Source organism: Triticum aestivum, chromosome 5D (genome assembly GCF_018294505.1).
Source record: "Triticum aestivum cultivar Chinese Spring chromosome 5D, IWGSC CS RefSeq v2.1, whole genome shotgun sequence".
NCBI lineage: Eukaryota > Viridiplantae > Streptophyta > Magnoliopsida > Poales > Poaceae > Triticum > Triticum aestivum.
The window spans coordinates 384,398,282-384,425,448 of record NC_057808.1 but is presented as its reverse complement, the minus strand read 5'-3'; the positions used below and the strand labels follow the sequence as shown (position 1 = coordinate 384,425,448).

General features: G+C 42.5%; 2 protein-coding genes across 2 annotated transcripts in view; both read right to left on the bottom strand.

Moving 5' to 3' along the window:
- The window catches only part of LOC123120686 (uncharacterized), a 59,183-nt gene extending 38,987 nt beyond the window's left edge, over positions 1–20,196 (bottom strand). Inside the window, exon 1 of the mRNA XM_044540674.1 lies at positions 20,103–20,196. Within this exon, the coding sequence (XP_044396609.1) occupies positions 20,103–20,196 (94 nt within the window). The remainder of the gene's footprint in view (positions 1–20,102) is intronic.
- A 1,093-nt stretch (positions 20,197–21,289) lies between these two features.
- Positions 21,290–26,414, bottom strand: LOC123121978 (uncharacterized). Its single transcript, XM_044542084.1, has 5 exons — positions 26,108–26,414; positions 23,454–23,563; positions 22,134–22,978; positions 21,899–22,051; positions 21,290–21,815 (listed from the first exon to the last, which is right to left on the bottom strand). Exons 3-5 carry the CDS (start codon positions 22,596–22,598, stop codon positions 21,441–21,443), a joined length of 993 nt encoding a protein of 330 aa, XP_044398019.1. The 5' UTR covers positions 22,599–22,978; positions 23,454–23,563; positions 26,108–26,414; the 3' UTR covers positions 21,290–21,440.
- Between the last annotated feature and the right edge of the window lie 753 nt (positions 26,415–27,167).

Below are 27,167 nucleotides of genomic sequence, written 5' to 3'. Positions count from 1 at the left end.
TAAAAAGATATCTCTCCCAAATAATGTTGCGCCTATTGCTTGTTGTGATGATTATGATTGGGAAGATAATGATACTTCTTATGATCTTGAAAATCTTTTTGGCACTTGCTTGGAAGAATATGATAATAATTGCTATACTATTGGTGCTATCCATACTATTAATGATGAGAGTGATTATGCTTATGATATGAAAAGGCCCAAGCTTGGGGATGCCATGTTTGATGAGGATGACGTTTTTGAGAATATATTTGCTGCAATTAATGTTTGTCCCAAGCTTGGGGATGCTATGTTTAATGAAGATGATATTTTTAGCCTCCCAAGTTTTGATATGCAAATTTATTATGATGATAGCATGCCTCCTATTTATGATGATTATTGTGATGACACTTATGCTATAAAAAGTAGGGATGATTGTATTAAAACTTGTCATGATTATGATTACCCTTTTTCTGAATATTAATCTTTTAATGTGGAAACAATTTATAGTATTCGAGTCTCTTATGATACTCCCACTATTCTGAGAGAGAAGAAATTTGCTTATGTGGAGAGTAATAAAAATTCTATGCTTGTGCATCATGAGAATAATGCTTTATGTGATGGTTATATTGTTGAATTCATGCATGATTCTACTGAAAATTATTATGAGGGAGGAATATATACTTGTAGGAATTGCAATAATATCAAGTTTCCTCTCTATGTGCTTAAAGTTTTGAAGTTATGCTTGTTTTGCCTTCCTATGCTAGTTGATTATTGTTCCCATAAGTTGTTTGCTCACAAAATCCCTATGCATAGGAAGTGGGTTAGACTTAAATGTGCTAGTCATATTCTTCATGATTCTCTCTTTATGTTTCAATTCTTATGTTTTATGTGAGCATCATTGAAATCATCATGCCTAGCTAGGGGCGTTAAACGTTAGCGCTTGTTGGGAGGCAACCCAATTTTATTTTAGTTTCTTGCTTTTTGGTTCTGTTTAGGAATAAATAATCCATCTAGCTTCTGTTTAGATGTGGTTTTTGTTTTAATTAGTGTTTCTGCCAAGTAGAACCTTTGGGAAGACTTGGGTGAAGTCTTTATGATCATGCTGTAAAAAAACAGAAACTTTAGCGCTCACGAGATTAGCTAAAACTTTTTACTGGAGAATTCTATTTAGTTTATTCTTTTTGCAGATGATTACTAGACAAATTCCTCAGGTGCACCAATTTATTTTAGAATTTTTGGAGTTCCAGAAGTATGCGTTTGATGCAGATTACTACAGACTGTTCTGTTTTTGACAGATTCTGTTTTTCGTCTGTTGTTTTCTTATTTTAATGAATCTATGGCTAGTAAAAGAGTTTATAAACCATAGAGAAGTTGTAATACAGTAGGTTTTACACCAATTTAAATAAAGAATGAGTTCATTACAGTACCTTGAAGTGGTGTTTTGTTTTCTTTCGCTAACGGAACTCATGAGATCTTCTGTTAAGTTTTGTGTTGTGAAGTTTTCAAGTTTTGGGTAAAGATTCGATGGACTATGGAATAAGGAGTGGAAAGAGCCTAAGCTTGGGGATTCCCAAGGCACCCCAAGGTAATATTCAAGGACAACCAAGAGCCTAAGCTTGGGGATGCCCCGGATGGCATCCCCTCTTTCGTCTTCGTTCATCGGTAACTTTACTTGGAGCTATATTTTTATTCACCACATCATATGTGTTTTGCTTGGAGCGTCATTTTATTTTTATTTTGTTTTGCTTGCTGTTTGAATAAAATACCAAGATCTGAAATTCTTAAATGTTAGAGAGTCTTCACATAGTTGCATAATTATTCGACTACTCATTGATCTTCACTTATATATTTCGGAGTAGTTTGTCGTTTGCTCTAGTGCTTCACTTATATCCTTTTAGAGCACGGCGGTGGCTTTATTTTGAATAAATTTATGAAATCTCATGCTTCACTTATATTATTTTGAGAGTCTTTAGAACAGCATGGTAATTTTCTTTGGTTATGAATTTAGTCCTAATATGATGGGCATCCAAGAGGGATATAATAAAAACTTTCATATAAAGTGCATTGAATACTATGTGAAGTTTGATTCCTTATGATTGTTTTGAGATATGAGGATGATAATATTAGAGTCATGCTAGTGAGTAGTTGTGAATTTGAGAGATACTTGTGTTAAAGTTTGTGATTCCCATAGCATGCACGTATGGTGAACCGTTATGTGATGAAGTCGGAGCATGATTTATTTATTGATTGTCTTCCTTATGAGTGGCGGTCGGGGACGAGCGATGGTCTTTTCCTACCAATCTATCCCCCTAGGAGCATGCGCGTAATACTTTGCTTTGATAACTTATAGATTTTTGCAATAAGTATATGAGTTCTTTATGACTAATGTTGAGTCCATGGATTATACGCACTCTCTTCCTTCCACCATTGCTAGCCTCTCTAATACCGCGCACTTTTCGCCGGAATCATACACCCACCATATACCTTCCTCAAAATAGCCACCATACCTACCTATTATGGCATTTCCATAGCCATTCCGAGATATATTGCCATGCAACTTTCCATCGTTCCGTTTATTATGACACGCTTCATCATTATCATATTGCTTTGCATGATCATGTAGTTGACATCGTATTTGTGGCAAAGCCACCGTTCATAATTCTTTCATACATGTCACTCATGAGTCATTGCACATCCCGGTACACCGCCGGAGGCATTCATATAGAGTCATATCTTGTTCTAAGTATTGAGTTGTAATTCTTGAGTTGTAAGTAAATAAAAGTGTGATGATCATCATTATTAGAGCACTGTCCTAGTGAGGAAAGGATGATGGAGACTATGATTCCCCCACAAGTCGGGATGAGACTCCGGACAAAAAAATAAAAATAAAGAGAAAAAAGAGGCCATAAAAATAGAAAAGGCCCAAATAAAAAAAATAAAAAAATAAAAAATGAGATAAAAAGAGAGAAGGGGAAATGCTACTATCCTTTTACCACACTTGTGTTTCAAAGTAGCACCATGATCTTCATGATAGAGAGTCTCTTATGATATCACTTTCATATACTAGTGGGAATTTTTCATTATATAACTTGGCTTGTATATTCCAATGATGGGCTTCCTCGAAATGCCCTAGGTCTTCGTGAGCAAGCGAGTTGGATGCACACCCACTTAGTTTATTTTGTTGAGCTTTCATACACTTATAGCTCTAGTGCATCCGTTGCATGGCAATCCCTACTCACTCACATTGATATCTATTGATGGGCATCTCCATAGCCCGTTGATACGCCTAGTTCTGAGACTATCTTCTCCTTTTTGTCTTCTCCACAACCACCATTCCATTCCACCTATAGTGCTATGTCCATGGCTCACGCTCATGTATTGCGTGAAGATTGAAAAAGTTTGAGAACATCAAAAGTATGAAACAATTGCTTGGCTTGTCATTGGGGTTGTGCATGATTTAAATATTTTGTGTGATGAAGATAGAGCATAGCCAGACTATATGATTTTGTAGGGATAGCTTGCTTTGGCCATGTTATTTTGAGAAGACATGATTACTTTGTTAGTATGCTTGAAGTATTATTATTTTCATGTCAATATTAAACTTTTGTTTTGAATCTTATGGATCTGAATATTCATGCCATAATAAAGATAATTATATTGATAAATATGTTAGGTAGCATTCCACATCAAAATTTCTGTTTTAATCATTTACCTACTCGAGGACGAGCAGGAATTAAGCTTTGGGATGCTGATACGTCTCCAACGTATCTATAATTTTTGATTGTTCCATGCTATTTTATTATATTTGGGACTAACCTATTAACCCAGAGCCCAGTGCCAGTTTCTGTTTTTCCCTTGTTTCAGTGTTCCGCAGAAAAGGAATATCAAACGGAGTCCAAACGGAATGAAACCTTCGGGAGAGTTATTTTTGGAACGGAAGCAATCCAGGAGACTTGGAGTGCACATCAGGAAATCAATGAGGAGAGCACGAGGCAGGGGGCGCGCCTACCCCCTGGGCGCGCCCTCCACCCTCGTGGGCCCCTCGTGGCTCCCCTGACCGACTTCTTTCGCCTATATATATCCATATACCCTAAAACCATCGGGGAGCAGAATAGATCGGGAGTTCCGCCGCCGCAAGCCTCTGTAGCCACCAAAAACCAATCGGGACCCTGTTCTGGCACCCTGCCGGAGGGGAAACCCTCACCGGTGGCCATCTTCATCATCCCGGCACTCTCCATGAGGAGGAGGGAGTAGTTCACCCTCGGGGCTGAGGGTATGTACCAGTAGCTATGTGTTTGATCTCTCTCTCTCTCTCGTGTTCTTGAGGTGGTACGATCTTGATGTATCACGAGCTTTGCTATTATAGTTGGATCTTATGATGTTTCTCCCCCTCTACTCTTGTAATGGATTGAGTTTTCCCTTTGAAGTTATCTTATCGGATTGAGTTTTTAAGGATTTGAGAACACTTGATGTATGTCTTGTCGTGCTTATCTGTGGTGACAATGGGATATCACGTGATCCACTTGATGTATGTTTTGGTGATCAACTTGCTGGTTCCGCCCATGAACCTATGCATAGGGGTTGGCACACATTTTCGTCTTGACTCCCCGGTAGAGACTTTGGGGCACTCTTTGAAGTACTTTGTGTTGGTTGAATAGATGAATATGAGATTGTGTGATGCATATCGTATAATCATGCCCAAGGATAACTTTGAGGTGGTTTCGTACCCTACCATAATCTCTTCGTTTGTTCTCCGCTATTAGTGACTTTGGAGTGACTCTTTGTTGCATGTTGAGGGATAGTTATATGATCCAATTATGTTATTACTGTTGAGAGAACTTGCACTAGTGAAAGTATGAACCCTAGGCCTTGTTTTCTAGCATTGCAATACCGTTTTCGCTCACTTTTATCATTAGTTACCTTGCTGTTTTTATATCTTCAGATTACAAAAACCTATATCTACTATCCATATTGCACTTGTATCACCATCTCTTCGCCGAACTAGTGCACCTATACAATTTACCATTGTATTGGGTGTGTTGGGGAAACAAGAGACTCTTTGTTATTTGGTTGCAGGGTTGCTTGAGAGAGACCATCTTCATCCTACGCCTCCCACGGATTGATAAACCTTAGGTCATCCACTTGAAGGAAATTTTCTACTGTCCTACAAACCTCTGCACTTGGAGGCCCAACAACGTCTACAAGAAGAAGGTTGCATAGTAGACATCACCGCCTCTCCACTTCCACCACTTGGACCCATGAGGCCCAATAACCTCTGGGGGGGTTCCGGTAACCCCCCGGTACTCCGGTATATATCCGATAACCCCCGGAACCATTCCGGTGTCCGAATATAGTCGTCCAATATATCAATCTTCATGTCTCTACCATTTCGAGACTCCTCGTCATGTCCGTGATCACATCCGGGACTCCGAACTACCTTCGGTACATCAAAACATATAAGCTCATAATATAACCGTCATCGAACTTTAAGCGTGCGGACCCTACGGGTTCGAGAACTATGTAGACATGACTGAGACACGTCTCCGGTCAATAACCAATAGCGGAACCTGGATGCTCATATTGGCTCCCACATATTCTACAAAGATCTTTATCGGTCAAACCGCATAACAACATACGTTGTTCCCTTTGTCATCGGTATGTTACTTGCCCGAGATTCGATCGTCGGTATCTCAATACCTAGTTCAATCTCGTTACCGGCAAGTCTCTTTACTCGTTCCGTAATACATCATCCCGCAACTAACTCATTAGTTGCAATGCTTGCAAGGCTTAAGTGATGTGCATTACCGAGTGGGCCCAGAGATACCTCTCCGAGAATCGGAGTGACAAATCCTAATCTCGAAATACGCCAACCCAACAAGTACCTTCGGAGACACCTGTAGAGCACCTTTATAATCACCCAGTTACGTTGTTACGTTTGGTAGCACACAAAGTGTTCCTCCGGTAAACGGGAGTTGCATAATCTCATAGTCATAGGAACATGTATAAGTCATGAAGAAAGTAATAGCAACATACTAAACGATCAAGTGCTAAGCTAACGGAATGGGTCAAGTCAATCACATCATTCTCCTAATGATGTGATCCCGTTAATCAAATGACGACTCATGTCTATGGCTAGGAAACATAACCATCTTTGATCAACGAGCTAGTCAAGTAGAGGCATACTAGTGACACTCTGTTTGTCTATGTACTCACACATGTATTATGTTTGCGGTTAATACAATTCTAGCATGAATAATAAACATTTATCATGAAATAAGGAAATAAATAATAACTTTATTATTGCCTCTAGGGCATATTTCCTTCACTACATGCATATATGGCTGGTGGAGGCTCTATGGTTATAATATTTTGCGAAAAGCCAATTTTTTCCTACAGCAAAGGAATATATTTTATTTAAATATCATGGTGGTTGAAACACTGAGAAGGTTCCTCCAACTCAGTCCTAATTAAAAATTAATTATCAACCCAACAAATTAATTTAGAGTGATGAGATCGAATCAATAATTCAAGTACCAGATACTCAAGATGTCCATAACCGGGGACACGGCTAACCATGATTAGTTTGTACACCCTGTAGAGGTTTGCGCGCTTTTCCCCACAAGACTCGATCTCCTTTGTTGAATTTCTCGCACTACATGGTGTTTGAGAAACGGATGACCTAGACACGGTCTTTCAGAAACAATAACTCTAACCCTAGGTAGACAGTACCAACCTACATCCCCTACATCTGCTAGCCTACCACTGGAAGAGGTCATGCAACCTACTCAACTATGCTAGAGCCCATAATAGCTTGTGGATGCACACGGAAGTTTCCAGCATGAATAATCTTATGATCCCTTTGAGCCTGGGTGGCGAGCCGTAGGATGATCACATGGGCCCTGCGGGATATCCTAGGACAACACTGGATTCTCCAGGTGCCCAAAACAACAATCCACCCAGATGTGTATTAAAGTTGCCACCTTAAGTTGAACCATTAATTAACAATCTCACATCTGTCATGGTTACACTCAAACCCAATCCACGTCTACGAGCATAGCATGGCAATATAAGCATAGCGTAGAAGTAACTCCCAAGGGTTTGGTAATAAAAGGGCAATAGGTTCTACCTCATCATCTAATTCCCAAAACCCACAAGTTAATCACATCCTAATCATGCAATGTTTGAGGATTGTATCTAATGCATAAAAACTGGGTATGAAAAGAGTATGATCAATGTGTTACTTGCCTTGCTGATGATCTGCAAACCCTAAAGACTCGTAGTAGCATGCTTCGCACTCCGGGAATTCTATCGCAAACAAACAATAGCATACATAAGCACTCAAGAAAATATGCAAGGGAAAAACTCAAATAAGAAGATCGAATCCGAAAATCCACTTGAAAAGGTTCGATCTGCAAAAAGAATCAATCGAATCGGAGCTACGGAACTGAAACTACGGTCAAAAAAACTTCGAATTCAAATCTGCTTGAAACCAAATTTTAAATTGTCAAAGCCTTGTTCAAGTTGTTTAAACAGAAAGAGGGGCTCGAGACGAAGATTTTCGCGTTGGTTTCACTAGATTTGGACAAATGGTTGAGAAGTTACGAGGGTTTAAAGATCAGGGGCTAATCTGTGATAAAAATAATCACGGATAGGTCCCTGGTCGAAAATAAAATAAAAAGAAAAGACTAACGAATGAACGTTCGCTGTCTGAACCTAACCGGCGAACAACGTTCGTTAAAACGAACGATCGGACAAACGTCTGCTAAATAAAATAAACCGACGAGAAAACCGATCTAAGAAAATAAACCGGAAACTAAAAAAACCGGGTGGTTAACCGAAAAAACGACCGGTCAACGGTCAACGACGGCGGCGGCGGCGGTCGTCGTCGTCGGCGGCGGGCGGTAGCGGCGGCGGCTGGCGGTGCGGCGGCACTAGGGTTTGGGGCGGCGGGGCGGCCTCGGCCTCGCCTTATAAAGGCCTGGCGCGAAAGTGTCCGGGTCGGGCATTGCCCGTTAGGTCGGTGTGCGCTTTTTTTAATGGACGGAGTAAAATAAATAAAAGAAATACCAAACGAGGCCCAAAAATCCTAAAATAAATTTTCACGGTCCTCTAATAATCTTTCGGCCAAAGTGAACATTTATTTGGGCTAAAATGCAATTTTAAAAAAAATGCATATTTTTCAAATCCAAATAAAATTATTTATTTCACTTTAACATTTTCCCTCCTATATTTCATTTATTTTGGAGAAGTCATATTATCTCCTCTCATATATTTTAATTAGAAATATTTCGGAGAGAAAAATAATTAAAACCAAAATGATCCTTGTTTCGATATTTGAGAAAGTTCAAATATGAAAATCGTGAAATCCCCAACTCTCTCCGTGGGTCCTTGAGTTGCTTAGAATATCAAGGATCGCAAAACAAAATGCAATAAAATATGATATGCATGGATGACCTATGTATAACATTCCAGATTAATATTTGGGATGTTACAAGTCAGGTCTATGCGTAGATGTTATACGCACGAGTAGAACACAAAGAGTTGTGGGCGATAATAGTCATACTGCTTACCAGCATGTCATACTTTGATTTGGCGGTATTGTTGGATGAAGCGGCTCAGACCGACATTACGCGTATGCTTACGCGAGACTGGTTCTACCGACGTGCTTCGCACACATGTGGCTAGTGGGTGTCTGTTTCTCCAACTTTAGTTGAATCGAGTGTGACTACGTCCGGTCCTTGTTGAAGGTTAAAACAGCAAACTTGACGAAAAATCGTTGTGGTTTTGATGCGTAGGTAAGAACGGTTCTTGCTAAGCCCGTAGCAGCCACGTAGAACTTGCAAAAACAAAGTAGAGGACGTCTAACTTGTTTTTTCAGGGCATGTTGTGATGTGATATGGTCAAGACGTGATTATATAAATTGTTGTATGAGATGATCATGTTTTGTAACACAGTTATCGGCAACTGGCAGGAGCCATATGATTGTCGCTTTTTTGTATGAAATGCAATCGCCATGTAATTGCTTTACTTTACCACTAAGCGGTAGCGATAGTCGTAGTAGCAATAGTTGGCGAGACGATAACGATGCTTCGATGGAGATCAAGGTGTCAACCCGGTGACGATGGTGATCATGACAGTGCTTTGGAGATGGAGATCAAAGGCACAAGATGATGATGGCCATATCATATCACTTATATTGATTGCATGTGATGTTTATCCTTTATGCATCTTATTTTGCTTAGTATGGTGGTAGCATTATAAGATGATCTCTCACTAAATTTCAAGGTATAAGTGTTCTCCCTGAGTATGCATTGCTGCTATAGTTCATCGTGTCGAGACACCACGTGATGATCGAGTGTGATAAGCTCTACGTTCACATACAGCGGGTGCAAGCCAGTTTTGCACACGCAGAATACTTGGGTTAAACTTGACGAGCCTAGCATATGCAGATATGGCCTCGGAACACTGAGATCGAAAGGTCGAGCGTGAATCATATAGTAGATATGATCAACATAGTGATGTTCATCATTGAAAACTACTCCATCTCACGTGATGATCGGACATGGTTTAGTTGATATGGATCACGTGATCACTTAGATGATTAGAGAGATATCTATCTAAGTGGGAGTTCTTAAGTAATATGATTAATTGAACTTTAATTTATCATGAACTTAGTCCTGATAGTATTAGCATATCTATGTTGTAGATCAATTGCTCGCGATGTAGCTCCCCGGTTTTTTGATATGTTCCTAGAGAAAAACTATGTTGAAAGATGATAGTAGCAATGATGCGGACTAGGTCCGTAATCTGACGATTATCCTCATTGCTGCACAAAAGAATTATGTCCTTGATGCACCGCTAGGTGACAGACCTATTGCAGGAGCAGACGCAGACGTTATAAACGTTTGGCAAAGCTCGATATGATGACTACTTGATAGTTTAGTGCACCATATGCTTTACGGCTTAGAACCGGTGCTTCAAAAATGTTTTGAATGCCATGGAGCATATAAGATGTTCCAAGAGCTGAAATTGGTATGTCAGACTCATACCCGAGTTGAGAGGTATGAGACCTCTGACAAGTTCTTTGCCTACAAGATGGAGGAGAATAACTCAACCAGTGAGCATGTGCTCGGATTGTCTGAGTACTACAATCGCTTGAATCAAGTGGGAGTTAATCTTCCAGATAAGATAGTGATTGACAGAGTTCTCTAGTCACTATCACCAAGTTACTAGAACTTCGTGATGAACTATAATATGTAAGGGATGACGAAAATGATTCCGGAGCTCTTTGTGATGCTGAAATCAGCAAAGGTAGAAATCAAGAAAAGCATCAAGTGTTGATGGTTGACAAGACCACTAGTTTCAAGTAAAAGGGCAAGAAAAAGAAAGGGAATTTCAAGAAGAATGGCAAGCAAGTTGCCACTCCCATGAAGAATCCCAAAGATATATCCAAGCCTGAAACTGAGTGCTTCTACTGCAAAGGAAATGGTCACTGGAAGTGGAACTGCCCTAGATACTTGGCGGATAAGAAGGATGGCAAAGTGAACAAAGGTATATTTTTGATGTGTACTTTACTAGTGTTTATAGCAACCCCTCAGTATTTGATACTGGTTCAATTGCTAAGAGTAGCAACTCGAAACGGGAGTTGCAAAATAAAAACAGACTAGTTAAGGGCGAGGTGATGATCTGAGTTGGAAGTGATTCCAAGGTTGATAAGATCACCATCGCACACTCCCTTTACCCTCGGGATTAGTGTTGAACCTAAAATAAATGTTATTTGCTGTTTGCATTGAGCATGAATATGATTGGATCATGTTTATTGCAATACCGTTATTCATTTAAATAAAAGAATAATTGTTGTTCTATTTACATGAATAAAACCATCTATGGTCATACACTCAATATAAATGGTTTATTGAATCTCGATCGTAGTGATACACATATTCATAATATTGAAGCCAAAAGATGCAAAGTTAATAGTAATAGTGCAACTTATATGTGGCACTGCCGTTTAGGTCATATTGGTGTAAAGCGCATGAAGAAACTCCATGCTGATGGACTTTTGGAATCACTTGATTATGAATCACTTGATGCTTGCGAACCATGCCTTATGGGCAAGATGACTAAGACTCCGTTCTCCGGAACAATGGAGCGAGCAACTGACTTATTGGAAATAATACATACTGATGTATGCGGTCCGATGAGTGTTGAGGCTTGCGGCGGGTATCGTTATTTTCTGACCTTCACAGATGATTTGAGCAGATATGGGTATATCTGCTTGATGAAACATAAGTCTGAAACATTTGAAAAGTTCAAAGAATTTCAGATTGAAGTGGAAAATCATCGTAACAAGAAAATAAGGTTTCTACGATCTGATCATGGAGGAGAATATTTGAGTTATGAGTTCGGTCTTCATTTGAAACAATGTGGAATAGTTTCGCAACTCACGCCACCTGGAACACCATAGCGTAATGGTGTGTGCGAACGTCATAACCATACTTTATTAGATATTATGCGATCTATGATGTCTCTTACCGATTTACCACTATCGTTTTAGGGTTATGCATTAGAGATAGTTGCATTCACGTTAAATAGGGCACCATCTAAATCCGTTGAGACGACACCATATGAACTGTGGTTTGGCAAGAAACCCAAGTTGTCGTTTCTTAAAGTTTGCGACTGCGATGCTTATGTGAAAAAGCTTCAACCTGATAAGCTCGAACCCAAATCGGAGAAATGTGTCTTCATAGGATACCCAAAGGAGATTGTTGGGTACACCTTCTATCACAGATCCGAAGGCAAGATATTCGTTGCTAAAAATGGATACTTTCTAGAGAAGGAATTTCTCTCGAAAGAAGTGAGTGGGAGGAAAGTAGAACTTGATGAGGTAATTGTACCTTCTCCCGAATTGGAAAGTAGTTCATCACAAAAATCAGTTCCAGTGATTCCTACACCAATCAATGAGGAAGCTAATGGTGATGATCATGAAACTTCAGATCAAGTTACTACCGAACCTCATAGGTCAACCAGAGTATGGTCCGCACCAGAGTGGTACGGTAATCTTGTTCTGGAAGTCATGTTACTGGACCATGATGAACCTACGAACTATGAGGAAGCGATGATGAGCTCAGATTCCGCGAAATGGCTTGAGGCCATAAAATCTGAGATGGGATCCATGTATGAGAACAAAATGTGGACTTTGGTTGACATGCCTGATGATCGGCAAGCCATGGGGAATAAATGGATCTTCAAGAGGAAGACGGACGCTGATAGTAGTTTTACTATCTACAAAGCTCGAATTGTCGCAAAAGGTTCTCGACAAGTTCAAGGTGTTTACTACAATGAGATTTTCTCACTCGTAGCGATGCTTAAGTCTGTCCGAATCATGTTAGCAATTGCCACATTTTATGAAATCTAGCAAATGGATGTCAAAACTGCATTCCTTAATGGATTTCTTAAAGAAGAGTTGTATATGATGCAACAAGAAGGTTTTGTCAATCCTAAAGGTGCTAACAAAGTGTGCAAGCTCCAGCGATCCATCTATGGACTGGTGCAAGCATCTCGGAGTTGGAATATACACTTTGATAAGTTGATCAAAGCATATAGTTTTATACAAACTTGCGGTGAAGCCTGTATTTACAAGAAAGTGAGTGGGAGCACTACAGCCTTTCTGATAAGTATATGTGAATGACATATTGATGATCGGAAATGATGTAGAATTTTCTGGAAAGCATAAAGGAGAGTTTGAAAGGAGTTTTTCAAAGAAAGACCTCGGTGAAGTTGCTTACATATTGAGCATCAAGATCTATAGAGATAGATCAAGAAGCTTGATAAGTTTTTTCAATGAGTACATACCTTGATAAGATTTTGAAGGAGTTTAGAATGGATCAGTCAAAGAAGGAGTTCTTGCCTGAGTTGTAAGGTATGAAGTTGAGTAAGACTCAAAACCCGACCATGATAGAAAATAGAAAGAGAATGGAAGTCATTCCCTATGCGTTAGTCATAGGTTCTATAAGGTATGCCATGCTGTGTACCAGACCTATTGTATACCCTGCCCTAGGTTTTGGCAAGGGAGTACAATAGTGATCTAGGAGTATATCACTGGACAGCGGTCAAAGTTATCCTTAGTTACCTAAGAGGACTAAGGAAATATTTCTCGGTTATGGAGGTGATAAAGAGTGCGTCGAAAAGAGTTACGTCGATGCAAGCTTTTACATCGGTCCGGATGACTCTAAGTCTCAATCTGGATACATATTAAAAGTGGGAGCAATTAGCTAAGAGTAGCTCCATGAGCATTGTATACATAGAATATTGGCAAAATACATACGGCTCTGAATGTAACAGAACCGTTGACTATACTTCTCTCACAAAACATGATCACACCTTAGTACTCTTTGGGTGTTAATCACATTGTGATGTGAACTAGATTATTGACTCTAGTAAAACCCTTTGGGTATTGGTCACATGGCGATGTGAACTATAGAGTGTTAAATCACATGACGATGTGAACTATTGGTGTTAAATCACATGGCGATGTGAACTAGATTATTGACTCTAGTGCAAGTGGGAGACTGAAGGAAATATGCCCTAGAGGCAATAATAAAGTTATTATTTATTTCCTTATATCATGATAAATGTTTATTATTCATGCTGGAATTGTATTAACCGGAAACTTAGTACATGTGTGAATACATAGACAAATAGAGTGTCACTAGTATGCCTCTACTTGACTAGCTCGTTGATTAAAGATGGTTAAGTTTCCTAACCATTGACATGAGTTGTCATTTGATGAACGGGATCACATCATTAGAGAATGATGTGATTGACATGAACCACCCATTTGCTTAGCACTATGATCGTTTAGTTTATTGCTATTGCTTTCTTCATAACTTATACATGTTCCTATGACTATGAGATTATGCAACTCCCGAATACCGAAGGAACACTTAGTGTGCTATCAAACGTCACAACGTAACTGGGTGATTATAAAGATGCTCTACAGGCGTCTCCGATGGTGTTTGTTGGGCTGGCATAGATCAAGATTAGGATTTGTCACTCTGTGTTTCGAAGAGGTGTCTCTGGGCCCTCTTGGTAATGCACATCACTATAAGCCTTGCAGGCAATGTGACTAATGAGTTAGTCAAGGAATGATGCATTACGGAACGAGACTTGCCGGTAACGAGATTGAACTAGGTATTGGGATACCGATGATCGAATCTCGGGCAAGTAACATACCGATGACAAAGGGAACAACGTATGTTGTTATGCAGTTTGACCGATAAAGATCTTCGTAGAATATGTGGAAGCCGATATGAGCATCCAGGTTCCTCTATTGGTTATTGACCGGAGATGAGTCTCGGTCATGTCTACATAGTCCTCGAACCCGTAGGGTCCGCACGCTTAACGTTCGATGACGATCGGTATTATGAGTTTATGTGTTTTGATGTACCGAAGGTAGTTCGGAGTCCCGGATGTGATCGCGGACATGACGAGGAGTCTCTAAATGGTCGAGACATAAAGATTGATATATTGGAAGGTTATATTCGGACACCGGAAAGGTTCCGGGGGTCACCGAATAAATACCGGAGTACCGGGGAGTTACCGGAACCCCCGGGGGGGGTCAATGGGCCTTCATGGGCCTTAGTGGAAATAGAGGGCAGCAAGGGAGCTATGGGGCGCGCCCCCAAGGCCCAAACCGAATTGGTTTAGGGCTTGGGGGGCCGGCCCCCTCTTTCCTTCTCCCCTCCTCCTCTTTCCTTCCCCTCCTAGTTGGACTAGGAAAGGGGGAACCTACTCCTAGTAGGAGTAGGATCCCCCCCTTGGGGCGCACCCTGTGAGGCCTCCGGCCCCCTCCCCTTGCTCCTTTATATACGGGGCAGGGGGCACCCTAGAACACACAAGTTGACAGTTGTCTTAGCCGTGTGCAATGCCCCCCTCCACCATATTCCACCTCGGTCATATCGTCGTAGTGCTTAAGCGAAGCCCTACGCCGGTAACTTCATCATCACCGTCACCATGCCGTCGTGCTGACGAAACTCTCCCTCGGCCTCAACTGGATCAAGAGCACGAGGGACGTCATCGAGCTGAACGTGTGCTGAACACGGAGGTGCCGTACGTTCGGTGCTGAGATCGGTGGGATCGTGAAGACGTACGACTACATCAACCGCGTTGTCATAACGCTTCCGCTTACGGTCTACGAGGGTACGTGGACAACACTCTCCCCTCTCGTTGCTATGCATCACCTAGATGGATCTTGCGTGTGCGTAGGAAAATTTTGAAATTACTGCGTTCCGCAACAATTTGGACTACGCTAAGAACAGCGTTGGCTATAGATTTCTAGTAGTGAAATCTGAGGTGCCTGACCAGAAGGTCGGTACAATTATGGAGTCTAAGGATGCTACATTCTTCGAGGATATTTTTCCTATGAGAGATATGCAAAGCACTTCTAGACACGAATCTGAGGAGACTCCTGAGCCTGCCATTCCTATGGATTATTATGAACAAACACATGATGAAAATCCTGAGGAGGATGACGAGGAAACCCTTGGTAGGGGCAAGAGACAAAGGACTGCAAAGACCTTTGGTGATGATTTGTTCGTTTACCTCGTGGATGACACTCCCACTTCTATTTCAGAAGCGTATGCATCTCCAGAAGCTGACTACTTGAAGGATGCGGTCCGTAGCGAGATGGATTCCATCATGGCTACCGGGACATGGGAGATCACTGAGCGTCCCTATGGTTGCAAGCCATTGGGATGTAAGTGGGTGTTCAAAAAGAAGCTTAGGCCCGATGGTACGATTGAAAAGTACAAGGCTAGGCTTGTGGCCAAGGGCTATGACCAGAAAGAAGAGGAAGATTTCTTCGATACTTATTCACCTATGGCTAGACTGACCACCATTCGAGTATTACTCTCGTTGGCGGCCTCGCATGGTCTTCTCGTCCACCAGATGGATGTTAAGACGGCTTTTCTGAATGGAGAGCTAAACGAGGAAATCTACATGCAACAGCTAGATGGCTTTGTGATAGATGGTCAGGAAAGAAAGGTGTGTAGGTTGTTGAATCTTTATATGGCCTGAAGCAAGCACCTAAGCAATGGCATGATAATTTTAATACAACTCTGACATTTGTTGGCTTCGTTGTTAATGAAGCTGACAAATGTGTATACTATCGCCATGGTGGAGGCGAAGGAGTTATACTGTGCTTTGTATGTTGATGACATACTGATATTCGGAACCAACCTCAAAGTCATTGAGGAGGTCAAGTCGTTTCTATCTCAGAACTTTGGGATGAAAGACCTTGGTGTGGCTGATGTTATCTTGAACATCAAGCTACTGAGAGATAATGAGGGTGGGATTACACTTCTACAATCCCATTATGTTGAGAAGGTGTTGAGCCGTTTTGAATACTCGGACTGCAAACCATCTCAAACACCATATGATCCTAGTGTGTTGGTTCGAAAGTTCGAAGGCACGGCTAAGGATCAACCGAGATATTCTCAAATCCTTGGTTCACTCATGTACCTAGCGAGCGCAACGAGGCCTGACGTCGCGTTTGCTGTGAGCAAACTGAGCCAGTTTGTTTCCAACCCGGGTGATGTGCATTGGCATGCTATTGAGAGAGTTATGCGCTATCTGAAGGGTACTATGAACTACGGACTTCACTATACGGGATACCCGTCGGTACTTGAAGGGTATAGTGATGCGAATTGGATCTCTGATGCTGATGAGATGAAGGCCACAACTGGGTATATGTTTACTCTTGGAGGTGGCACCGTTTCCTAGAAGTCTTGCAAGCAAACGATCTTAATGAGCTCGACAATGGAAGCAGAATTAACAGCATTAGACACATCTGGTGTCGAAGCAGGATGGCTTCGAGATCTTTTTATGGACTTGCCATTGGTTGATAAACCGGTTCCGGCTATCCTTATGAACTGTGACAATCAGACTGTCATCACCAAGGTGAAGAGTCCAAAGGACAACATGAAGTCCAACAAACACATGCGAATGAGATTAAAAGCTGTCAAAAAATTAAGAAACTCTGGAGTGATAGCGTTGGAGTATGTCCATACGGCTAAGAATCTAGCAGATGCCTTTACAAAAGGGCTATCACGTGTTGTGATAGATAGTGCATCGAGAGAAATGGATATGAGACCTGTTGGAGATATGCCCTAGAGGCAATCATGTGATGATGATATTTCCATATGTATTCATGAGTCCTTTGTATTGTCCTTGAACATCATCAATGATATGTATTAATAAGTATGTGACTTGTTTGTGGAACTATGTATTGTATGATGATTGTTTTAATGGTCCCTAGTTGATAAGGTTATGCGGACACATATCCTTTACTAGTATACGACTCGGTTGATGACTATGTTTCACAAGTCATGTGCATGGAGATGCTAAACCGATAGTATGGGCTCGGGGATGGAGATCACCGAGCCGGACAGACCCACTTTGAGACGCAGCGAGATATAGTCATCTGTTAGTCTCAAGTGCAATGTCTATGCCATGTCCTACACCTGAGGTCCTCGCATGTTCTCGGGATGAGGATCGACTCACTTAGGGTCTATCAAACGCTACTCCGTAACTGGGTAGTTATAAAGGTAGCTTTCAGGTGAGTCGTGAGACATGCCGCGAGACATGGTTGACCAAGATGGAATTTGCCCCTCCTATTTGGAGAGGTATTCTCTGGGCCCTCTTGAGTGATCAGATTCGGAAAGCATGGCCATGCGACTTGGGTTAAGTGTTGACCCAGTTCGGGAATCTGCATCATGGTTTCGAGAAGAGAGGTCGAGCTAACACAAGGGTGACAAGTACTCGCCTTGAGCTCGACAACAAATATCGTGAGGCAAAAGGAATGTTGCATATGCCACATTGTTGAGGTTCGTCAAACGACTTTACGCCCACATGGGAGTTGGCACGTTCTGCCAGGAGCCGCTACCAACTATCGACTCTGGTCGTGTCCATGTGTACGTGAACCTATAGGGTCGCACACTTAAGGGGCTGCAGCCCATTCGGATTGGATCTGAGTGGAATATGGATGTGGACTCCTAGTGGGCTCAAGTGTTGAGCCCACCTCGGAGGTCTATATAAAGGGGAGTGGGCACACCACTTAGGGTTGATGGGATTGAACCCTGGTTAGCCACCGCCACTCCCCATGCCCATGCCGCGCGACCGGACCTAGCAGTCCGCCGCTCGACGCTGCTCCCCGTACGTGTGGATACCTTGGAGGAATCGCATCTGCGGTATTTGGACGAACCGTTCGAGGGAACCGCGAGGTGCTGTTCGCGGGAGATCACCGTTCACGGGTCTTCGCTGTTCGCGGGAGATCGGCAACGCGAGGAGGAGACGGCCGGGAGATCGGCTACACGCATCACCAACTCTACTTCCGCTGTGGTGACTGCGCGTCTAGTGGTAAACCTGATCCCGTGATTTATTTCCAGCAGCATGATCTTGGGTGCGCGGTAGAAAATTTTATTTGGCGCTAGCGTAGCGTACCGCGTGTTCCAACACTACGTTGTGTCATGCCTGGTCGACAGGTGCTACACACGATAGATCTTTTAGAATCTTTGCGTATGGATGGACGAGCGCGGGGCGGTGGCGCCGTTGGGCGTTGTGGTGGCGTCGACGGATGGACGGACTGGCAAGGATGATGTAGATCTCTCACCTGAAGATGGGTCAGCGGTTCGATGATGATGGCGGTGTCTAAAACATGTGGATGTGGTGTACGCTTTAGGTCTGCTGCACCGGCTGTGAGTTCCGATACATTATGTGGAAGGATCGGCGACGGCACCGATTTTAGATATGAGGAGTGAGAGCGCTCCATATTATCGAGTTTTGTAGGTGTGAGTGGTGGCTTCGATTGACTTGATATATGTTCTTGTTAGACTTATGTTGAATAATAAATAAAGATGAATGTATGCCTCGAGCAGAGCTGGGGTCTTAGCCTCCTTTTCCAAAAAAAAGATGTTAGAACATGGAGGTTTGTGGCCTTAACCCTTATACTAGGAGCAAAATTAGATATACATTGTCTTTCTCTATTACAACCGGGATTTGATTTGGACAAGCGTACTAAAGATATTTCCCTGAAAAAGATATTTCCCTCAAAAAAAGATATTTCCCTGACAGTACATATTGAGCCAACCGACTTTTCAACTAGACTAGGGATGGAATATAGGGGATCACCATGGGGGTGATATATCAAGCGATCTAGTCCAACTATATTCTTGAGAACTTGTAGGATAAAGATATCCTTTCATAGATCGTACTCCTTCTGCTTTTACATATAAGTCTTTTTAGATATTTTAATACAAATTGTATATGGATGTATATAGATATATTTTAAAATATATATTTACTTATTTTAATCCGTATGTAGTCCGTAGTGAAATTTTTAAAAAAGACTAATATTAGGAGGGAGTACATGGCAATTTTGAACCATTTAACCATCTGGGGAGTTTCTGAAGACGTAATGTTGAGTCAATTATGATGGGTTGTTGCCAACATCGTTGCACGCCCAGATCTCAATCCACTCGCAGTTGGGCCCAGGATGAGCCACGCTTAGCTACCCCGCAGCTCGGTCAAGTAGGACATCTTGCATACAGGCCCTTGGCAGCAAGGAGACGATGGCGTGACACTAAACGATTTGTCCTCTAGCCTAAAACAGAGAAACCCTGGTTGGGATTCTTCATCCATGTTTGGTATGGTCGATGGTCCAAAACAATGAGCGTCGACAATCTCCGTCCCAAAGTTGTGGTTGTAAGAGCAACTTCGACGCGCAAGTTGTAGTTGTAAGAGCAACTCCAATGCACCGACACAAACTATCTGTGCGTGTTCGTTTGGATCAAAACGGACACAAATGACGGCCCAACGCGCCCATGCAAACGGACCAGCGTCCACTTTTTTGTTCGTGCGCAATCCATTTCAGGCCCAAAATTGGGTCGGGTTTGCATCGGCGCGGACACGCGCAACGCCCGCCCTTGTCCTCCGCCTGGCCTGCTAGTCGGTGACAAATTGGTCATTTCCCCTTCCTCCCATTGACATCCACCCCCCCCCCCCCCCCCGTGCACGCCATCGCCGCCCAGTTCCGGTGCCAAGGCTGCCCGCTCGTGCACACATACCGCCCCCAGCAGCACACCGCCCCCTGATGGCCCCATACTCCGGCGTTGGTGGACTGTTTTCGTCACCATCGTAGCACCCCAAGGGCGACGCCATCCCATCGCCTCCGCCGCCGCAAGGTGTTCGACGTTTCGCCCGCAAGGTACAAATGGACATGGCGACAAGTACTTTCTTAACAATTTCATTTGCGATTCGGATGATTCGTCGTCTAGCGATGAGGAGATTATGGTTGCTACCATTACCACATTAGTAGGCAGCGGTGATGTTTCGGGGCTCGATCCCGGGGCAACAGAGAGCGGCCATTGCCTACTCTAGCAAGGCTATTACCAATCCCCTAACCCGTTCTTCAAACACAACCTATTTCGGCACCGTTTTGGATGGGTAGACATGTGTTCAACTGTATTCAGGAGGGGGGAGGGGGTGTACGATAACTATTTCGAGTGCAAGGAGGATGCCCTCAGAAAGGTTGGCTTCTCCTCTTATCAGAAACTCGCATTCAACTGCAAGATAATTTGGTTGAGCATATGTGGGCTCACGTTGGCAACCAATTGTATCGACTATTTTTTCTTTCAAATGTATTTGCGACAATTTAAATTTCATTTGGCTTATAAACTATGAGATATTATTTGTTTATGAAACTATGAGATATTTGTATTTGTTTGAATTATCTGAACTTCGGGCAATTTTTGTTATATGTACACAAAAAAAGAAGGAATAAATGGCCACATACCAGCCACAAGGACAAATATGTGTCCACACGTTGGGCGCACTGCCAATCCAAACACGGAAGTGGGCGGGCACGCCGACCCAAATGGACAAAAAGCAGATAAACCGCATGTCTGTTTGGGTCACCAAATTGGAGTTGCTCTAACAGCTCTTCTGTATAGGTTCTCTAGGGCAGAAGAAGCGGGCGACCTTCTAGGAGCTGTGAGGGTCATAGACGATGCCAAAGGCTGTAGAAGTGTTTTCAACACCAGCCAAAACCGGGTGTAATATCACAACCAATCGGCAGTTTTCTGGGTCAGAGCCTAAAGGTTCCAGCTGTGCTCAAAAGTAGAAACTCCACTTCTGAATTTTGAAAGATGTTTTGAATCAAAGGCTACTTTCAGCTTGTATGAAATTGCACCACAAGAAAGCAAATATCTTTGCCTAACCACGCTACTATTTCTCTCCAGGTATTGCTAGAAGATTGAAACGAATAAATTTGCCAGAAGTTCTTCATCACGGCAGGTGCAAGTAAAAATACATAAACTCCACAAAAATGACTGGTGAATCCAAACAAAGAACTAAAAGGCAACCATTTAACAACTAAACTTTTCAAGGTGATTCAGATCTGAATTTCACAAAGCATAACACCGGCTGCAAGGCCCTAGTAAGTTTAACTTGACTGTGGAGTTAACTTTCCCCTCAATGTATGTTCTAACAGCCAAGATTGATTTATAAGCATCCCTTATATATGCAGTTTCCAGTGGAGGGCATTTCCTGGCCAATATATCACCAGAACACCGGTAGCTAATAGGAGTGGTGTCCAATGTAAGGCACTCAAGTGATGTTGCATTCTCAAGAATATGACGTGCTAGCTCAACCATGCTTTTTTGGGGGCAGAAACCACTGATCTTCACATTTTTGAGGTTGTGATGGCGGTGTTCTGACATTTGTCTCAGAGATGAGAGATCTCCCTCAAACCAGTCATACTTGGACTGCACAGGTGATACCTGAAGATCAAAGGCCAAGACATTCAAATTCATTATTCAAACATGGAAATTAGATAATCTTTGCAGGGTGAACAGTGACTTACAAACAAGACAAACCTCTCCAACAAAGGAGAAGCATCAAAAAGAGAAACTAAGGATAAATAATCATAGTCCCGATGAGAATGGAGTCCCAATAGATAAATAATCAAGATCTTGAGGTGGCGAAATTTGCTAGATGTCACTGGTGCATTAATTATCTGCATAAAGATGACTCTGGTTAATTATTCCTAAGATATGGCTACTGTTATATCACTTACCAACTTAACTGTGAGAGAATACCTCATAACTAGAATGTATGGTAAGAGTCTCAACTTTTGGCGCACAGGAAGGAAGGTTGTCAATAGCATAACTGATGCCACAGCTATTGTTCAACATCAGGTTCTTCATCTTCCGTGACTTTCCAAACGAGAGTTGCACATTAAAATCCATTAAGCGGAATCTGGAGATATTTGGAGCATTGATCTCTAACACCTCAAGGCTACATTCAAGAACCTCCAGGAACCTGAGCCGCTGCAGCAGACAAGGTATCTCCAGGCGAATGATGTCATGACAATATTGAAGTCTCAAGTGTGCCAAAGCAAAGGAATGGGATAGAAGGCACCCTAACTCACCCCCCGTAATATGCACATTATACAGATGCAGCGTTTTCAAGGTTCTCAAACCAAGTTGAAATGTGGGATGTAAGTCCAAATTGGCAAGGTGAAGATACTGAATAGAGCCATGACATCTCTCAGAGAGAAGCATGCATGGAAAGTTAAAAGTTGCATCCCTCGGGGATAGTGTAAGGTGGAGTTGTTCAATCCCTGGTGTAACCGCAATCTGGAGCCAACTGGTGAGATGATGATACGGTTCTGCATCATGAGGAATAACATAGTATTCAAGCCTCAATTTCTTCACACCAGCTCCTGAGTGGTTTCTTAAAACATGGTCAATTTTGTTGTTGTAGTCTCTTATAACATTAGAGCCCGTGTTCTCTTACACAAATCTTCTTTGGAGCACATTGTTTCATTAGTGAAGGTAAGATTGGGATAGCATTTCCAGGAGCTTCGAAAGGACTGAGAGATACGGGCAGCACGGGCAGCATCTTGCATTGGCAGTAGGAAATGTATATGACGCCAGATGTCCTGCATACAGAAGTACAGAAGATCAGAATTTGAGGTAAAGTACTATGAAAGTCTCATAAGGAATAATACTGTAAAAGACTTGCTTTGTAAATGTTGGCTTAAGGTGGGAAAGGATGGCACAATCTACAATTAGCCAAGGCTAAGTACAAGTTGCAACTGGTTCTAGGTAGGCATAAACAGAAGGGAAAACAATGTGACGTACATCGATCATGGCAAATAAAACAAATGACACAGCTCACACGGAGAAGGTTCTAGGATCTACTCCCTCCATCCCATAATATAAAAGCATTTTTTACACTAGTGTAGTATCAAAAACACTCTTATATTATGGGACGGAAGGAGTAGTTCATAACTATCAACTGGATCTTAAAACTAGTGGAACAATTTTCTGCTGGAAAGTTAATGCGGTGAAAGATATGTTCATAATTTTTATTTACTATGCTGCTGATAGAAGTCTAGCATTATCAGAACATACCTCTGGAAGATCTGGCCCTGGATATCTTACTTTTTTGCCACCATGAGAATTAATATCCTGTCGGCAGGGTGATCTGTTTCTTTTAGCTAATGATGAAGCAATCCATCCATCTGAAACATCAGTGTTATGTTTAGTACAGGCACCAACAGACGGAAATAACAAGTTCAAGCACACACAAAGTTACTCCCTCCGTCCCAAAATATAAGAACGTTTTTGATACTATGCTAGTGTAAAAAACGTTCTTATATTTTGGGACAGAGGGAGTAGAATCTTTGTCCAATTTTTTGCAGGGACATGAATGACTACAAGAATCAAAGCTCGGCACAACTATTTTAGCAAGACTCCATGCACTGAGCACCTCCTCTTCCGCCCGATGATGCCAGCCGTCCTCCACTAAGATCTCACAAACCATGCCAACTTCAACATTCATCCACCCCAGTTCTCTGTTCATTAGCGGACCAAGAAGGCCTTGGACCACACATGCACGTCTGCCGCCAAATGCGACTACCCGTGCTTCCGGCCAGACACCATGACCAATGTGACGTCAACAACTTCAGCCACAGAGGAGCAGCAACTCCACCTCCAAGCTCAAGCCGGGGAGGCTACTCTGATGAAGGTGGCGCACCAGCAAGCTCAAGCCAAAGAGGCTTTCCATATGGGGTCCCAGACATCACTGCCCATTTGGAAGACCAACAAGTGCAGACTCAAACCTCCTTTGACAGTATCGAAGGTGAGCTTGTGAAGCTCACACGATGGTCTCAGAACTTGCAGTCTTCCTTAGCAAGCAGCCATGTGGGCCTGACAGCAGCTCGCTGGAACAATCCCAAACCTCTGCCTTGTTCCAAACTTCACCACTTATCCTTCCACGGTTACTGAAACACCAATGCCAACAGCACAAAAACTCCTGAGCCCACTTCCCAGTGTGGAACTGACGGCAACAGTTCACGCCACGCCCAACGTGTTCGACGATATGCCAGAATAATGATGTACTATATGATTATGAAGTGAGCGGCTACTCAATTGTCTTCATTGAAGTGTTAGATAGCACTCCCTAAATATAAGGGATTCAGGCATTGCATTGCTTTTATATCAGAAGCTGCGTATTTTTCCTGGAACTGAACGTGATGCTATAATCCCTGTAAAACAGCAAATAGAAAGCAAGAGCATTTTTTCCTTGTGGGAATACACATTTGAGACCCTGGCAAGGACAACAGGAAGTTTAATGATCTGATTCCTGCATGTTGGCGAACAGTGTCGACAAATGCAGTACTCAAGCTCACAAATGGGAAGCCCATCCAACCTGCATCTATATTGCCTGAGCAAGGAAAAGTACAGAAAGTGCACATCCAAAGTGGCACCTACTGTTAACTGAGACAGGAAAAAAGGATCGGAATGCACTATGCAGCTCACAGTTCAATGTCATGCGCTCTTGCCAGATTTTTCAGAAGTGTAATGCACTCAGAATTATTCACAACACATGAACTTAGGTGGAATCACTCTTTCGCTGATCAATTTTCAGCCTCCTTAACATGGATGAAGAATTCTGGAGAATTGCTGATTTCCCTTGTAGAACAAGGAACCCACGGAGGTTGAATGTCAGGGTAGTAGTATTATGAGATATTAAGAGAATATTAGATGTAAGGGTAGAAGGGTGATCTTGTATTACTGGTTGCTTGCTTTGTTTAGTAACACCCAAGAACAAAAAACCTAATTTACCTTGTTCCTCTATATAAATCCTGCATCTTTTCTAATAATTCCTTGCAATTACTTTATCTTAACCCTGTTTTCCTCCAGTAATTGCAGTTATTCAGTAGCTTTAGTTAGGATCTTGCATATATTCCTTGTACTACAATTATTCAGGGTCCTAACAGATCCCCACTGCGAAGAGGGCCAAAAAAGCGTATTTTTTATGGATGTGTCTAGGGCACATCTAGATGTGCTCTAGTTATTGCACATCTAAGTGAGTGAATTAAGCATAGAGAGAAAGAGAAAAAAGAAAAAGAAAATATCTACACGAATATCAACATAAGATCAATGACATAGGACTTAGATGTGCAATACTTATAGCACATCTAGATGTGCTTTAGCAAAACTGATTTTTTATTGTAAAAGTTGGATATTTTGTCTAATTTTTTTGCAGGAACATGAAAGAGACCTAGAATTTACAAGACTCAAATTGTGTCAATCTGAAAATCAAACTCCAGCTGAGCACAAGTATTTTAGCAAAACTACGGAATCGCCCAAGTCCAGTCAATTTCCTTCGATCTAATAAAACTGGATCTCATCAGCTTCCGATATCCCCACTGCAGTTAGGGCTCCAAAATAGTTGTTTTTATGTAAAAGTTGGATCTTTTGTCCAATTTTTGCAGGAACGCGAAAGAGATCTACAATCTACAAGACTCAGTTGTGTCAATCTGAAAATCATACTCCAACTGAGCACAAATATTTTAGGAAAACGGCGCAATTGCCCCCAAGGCTCGTCGAATTCCTTCGATCTAATCAAACCGGGTAACACCACGCAGTGAGATCCCCAACGCGGACAGGGCTCCAAAAAAAGTACTTTTATTTACGGAAAAACTCACACATGGCAACAAGGCACAAATAGGAGGAGCCGCAGAAGGTAAATCGAGAAGAAGCTAAGTCGCGGGGCTTACTATTGGCTTCGATACGGCCACGATTTCGCTTCTGCTTCTGCTCCCGCTGCCTGGAGATGAGCCGATTCAGCGCCATCAGCCCCATGATTCGACGATGTTTAGCTCTCTCCCTCCCTCTCTCCCGCTCTCTCTCTCTCTCTCTCTCTCTCTCTCTCTCCCTGCGTTACTTTTTTGTTGAACGGGGCTCTCTCTCCGCGCTACCGGGCGGTCGGGTAAGAGATCCCGCTCTATCTCAAAATACCGACCCGTGTTGAATCAGCTGGCGCGAAGGGAGGAAACCAAAGTCGGCTCGAAGGGAGGAAACCAAAGTCCGAGAGACGGAATCACAGTAGGATTAGGAACCACCAAACCATCATTTGGTACAAGTGGATCGGAGGGATTTTCAACGGATTTTCCTCGCCCTGGCCCAAAACCATCGCTCCCCGTTGGCCCATTTGGTACGCGGGGTTTCAAGGGCCCAAGCCCCTCCGATCTCCTTCCATACACGAGAGCAACTAATTAACGAGCGCTCCTTCGGAAACCTCGCAACGATCAGTAACACTTGGCGCGCTCTCAGCCATTCGCCACGTGTCGCGCTCTGGGCGCTCCCTCCGGATTTTGTCTTTTTATTTTTTCGCGCACGTTTTCGGCCTTTTTAACGGGGTTTTTCGGGTTTTTCGACGTTTTAGTTTTTCATCGGTCTTCCTTAGCTTTTCGATCAAATTTTTTTAAAAAAAATTGCGGAAAAAACATGGTTTTGCTTCCGCGAGAGGCTCGGTTTTGCTTTCGCAAGAGTCACGGCCGTGCCTCTCGGAAACGGAAAAAAACGTGTTTTCTGTTTTTTTCCTTTCGCGAGAGTCACAGTTTTGCTTCCGCGAGAGGCACGGTTGTGCTTTCGCAAGAGTCACGGCCATGTCTCTCTGAAATGGAAAAAAACGCGTTTTCTGTTTTTTTTTCTTTCGAGAGTCACGGTTTTGCTTTCGCGAGAGGCACGGTTGTGCTTTTGCGAGAGTCACGGTTGTGCGTCCTCGGAAACAAAACAAAAACACATTTTCTCTTTCTTTTTTTCTTGCCGAGAGTC

What these genes read in the sequence shown, in the direction of transcription:
- LOC123121978 (XM_044542084.1), bottom strand. Translation starts at nt 22,598, where the DNA reads ATGCTTCTCTCTGAGAGATGTCATGGCTCTATTCAGTATCTTCACCTT. An exon ending in CCATACATTCTAGTTATGAG is followed by an intron (nt 22,052 to 22,133) that starts GTATTCTCTCAC and finishes ATCTTTATGCAG; the next exon opens with ATAATTAATGCACCAGTGAC. An exon ending in TGGAGAGGTTTGTCTTGTTT is followed by an intron (nt 21,816 to 21,898) that starts GTAAGTCACTGT and finishes TTTGATCTTCAG; the next exon opens with GTATCACCTGTGCAGTCCAA.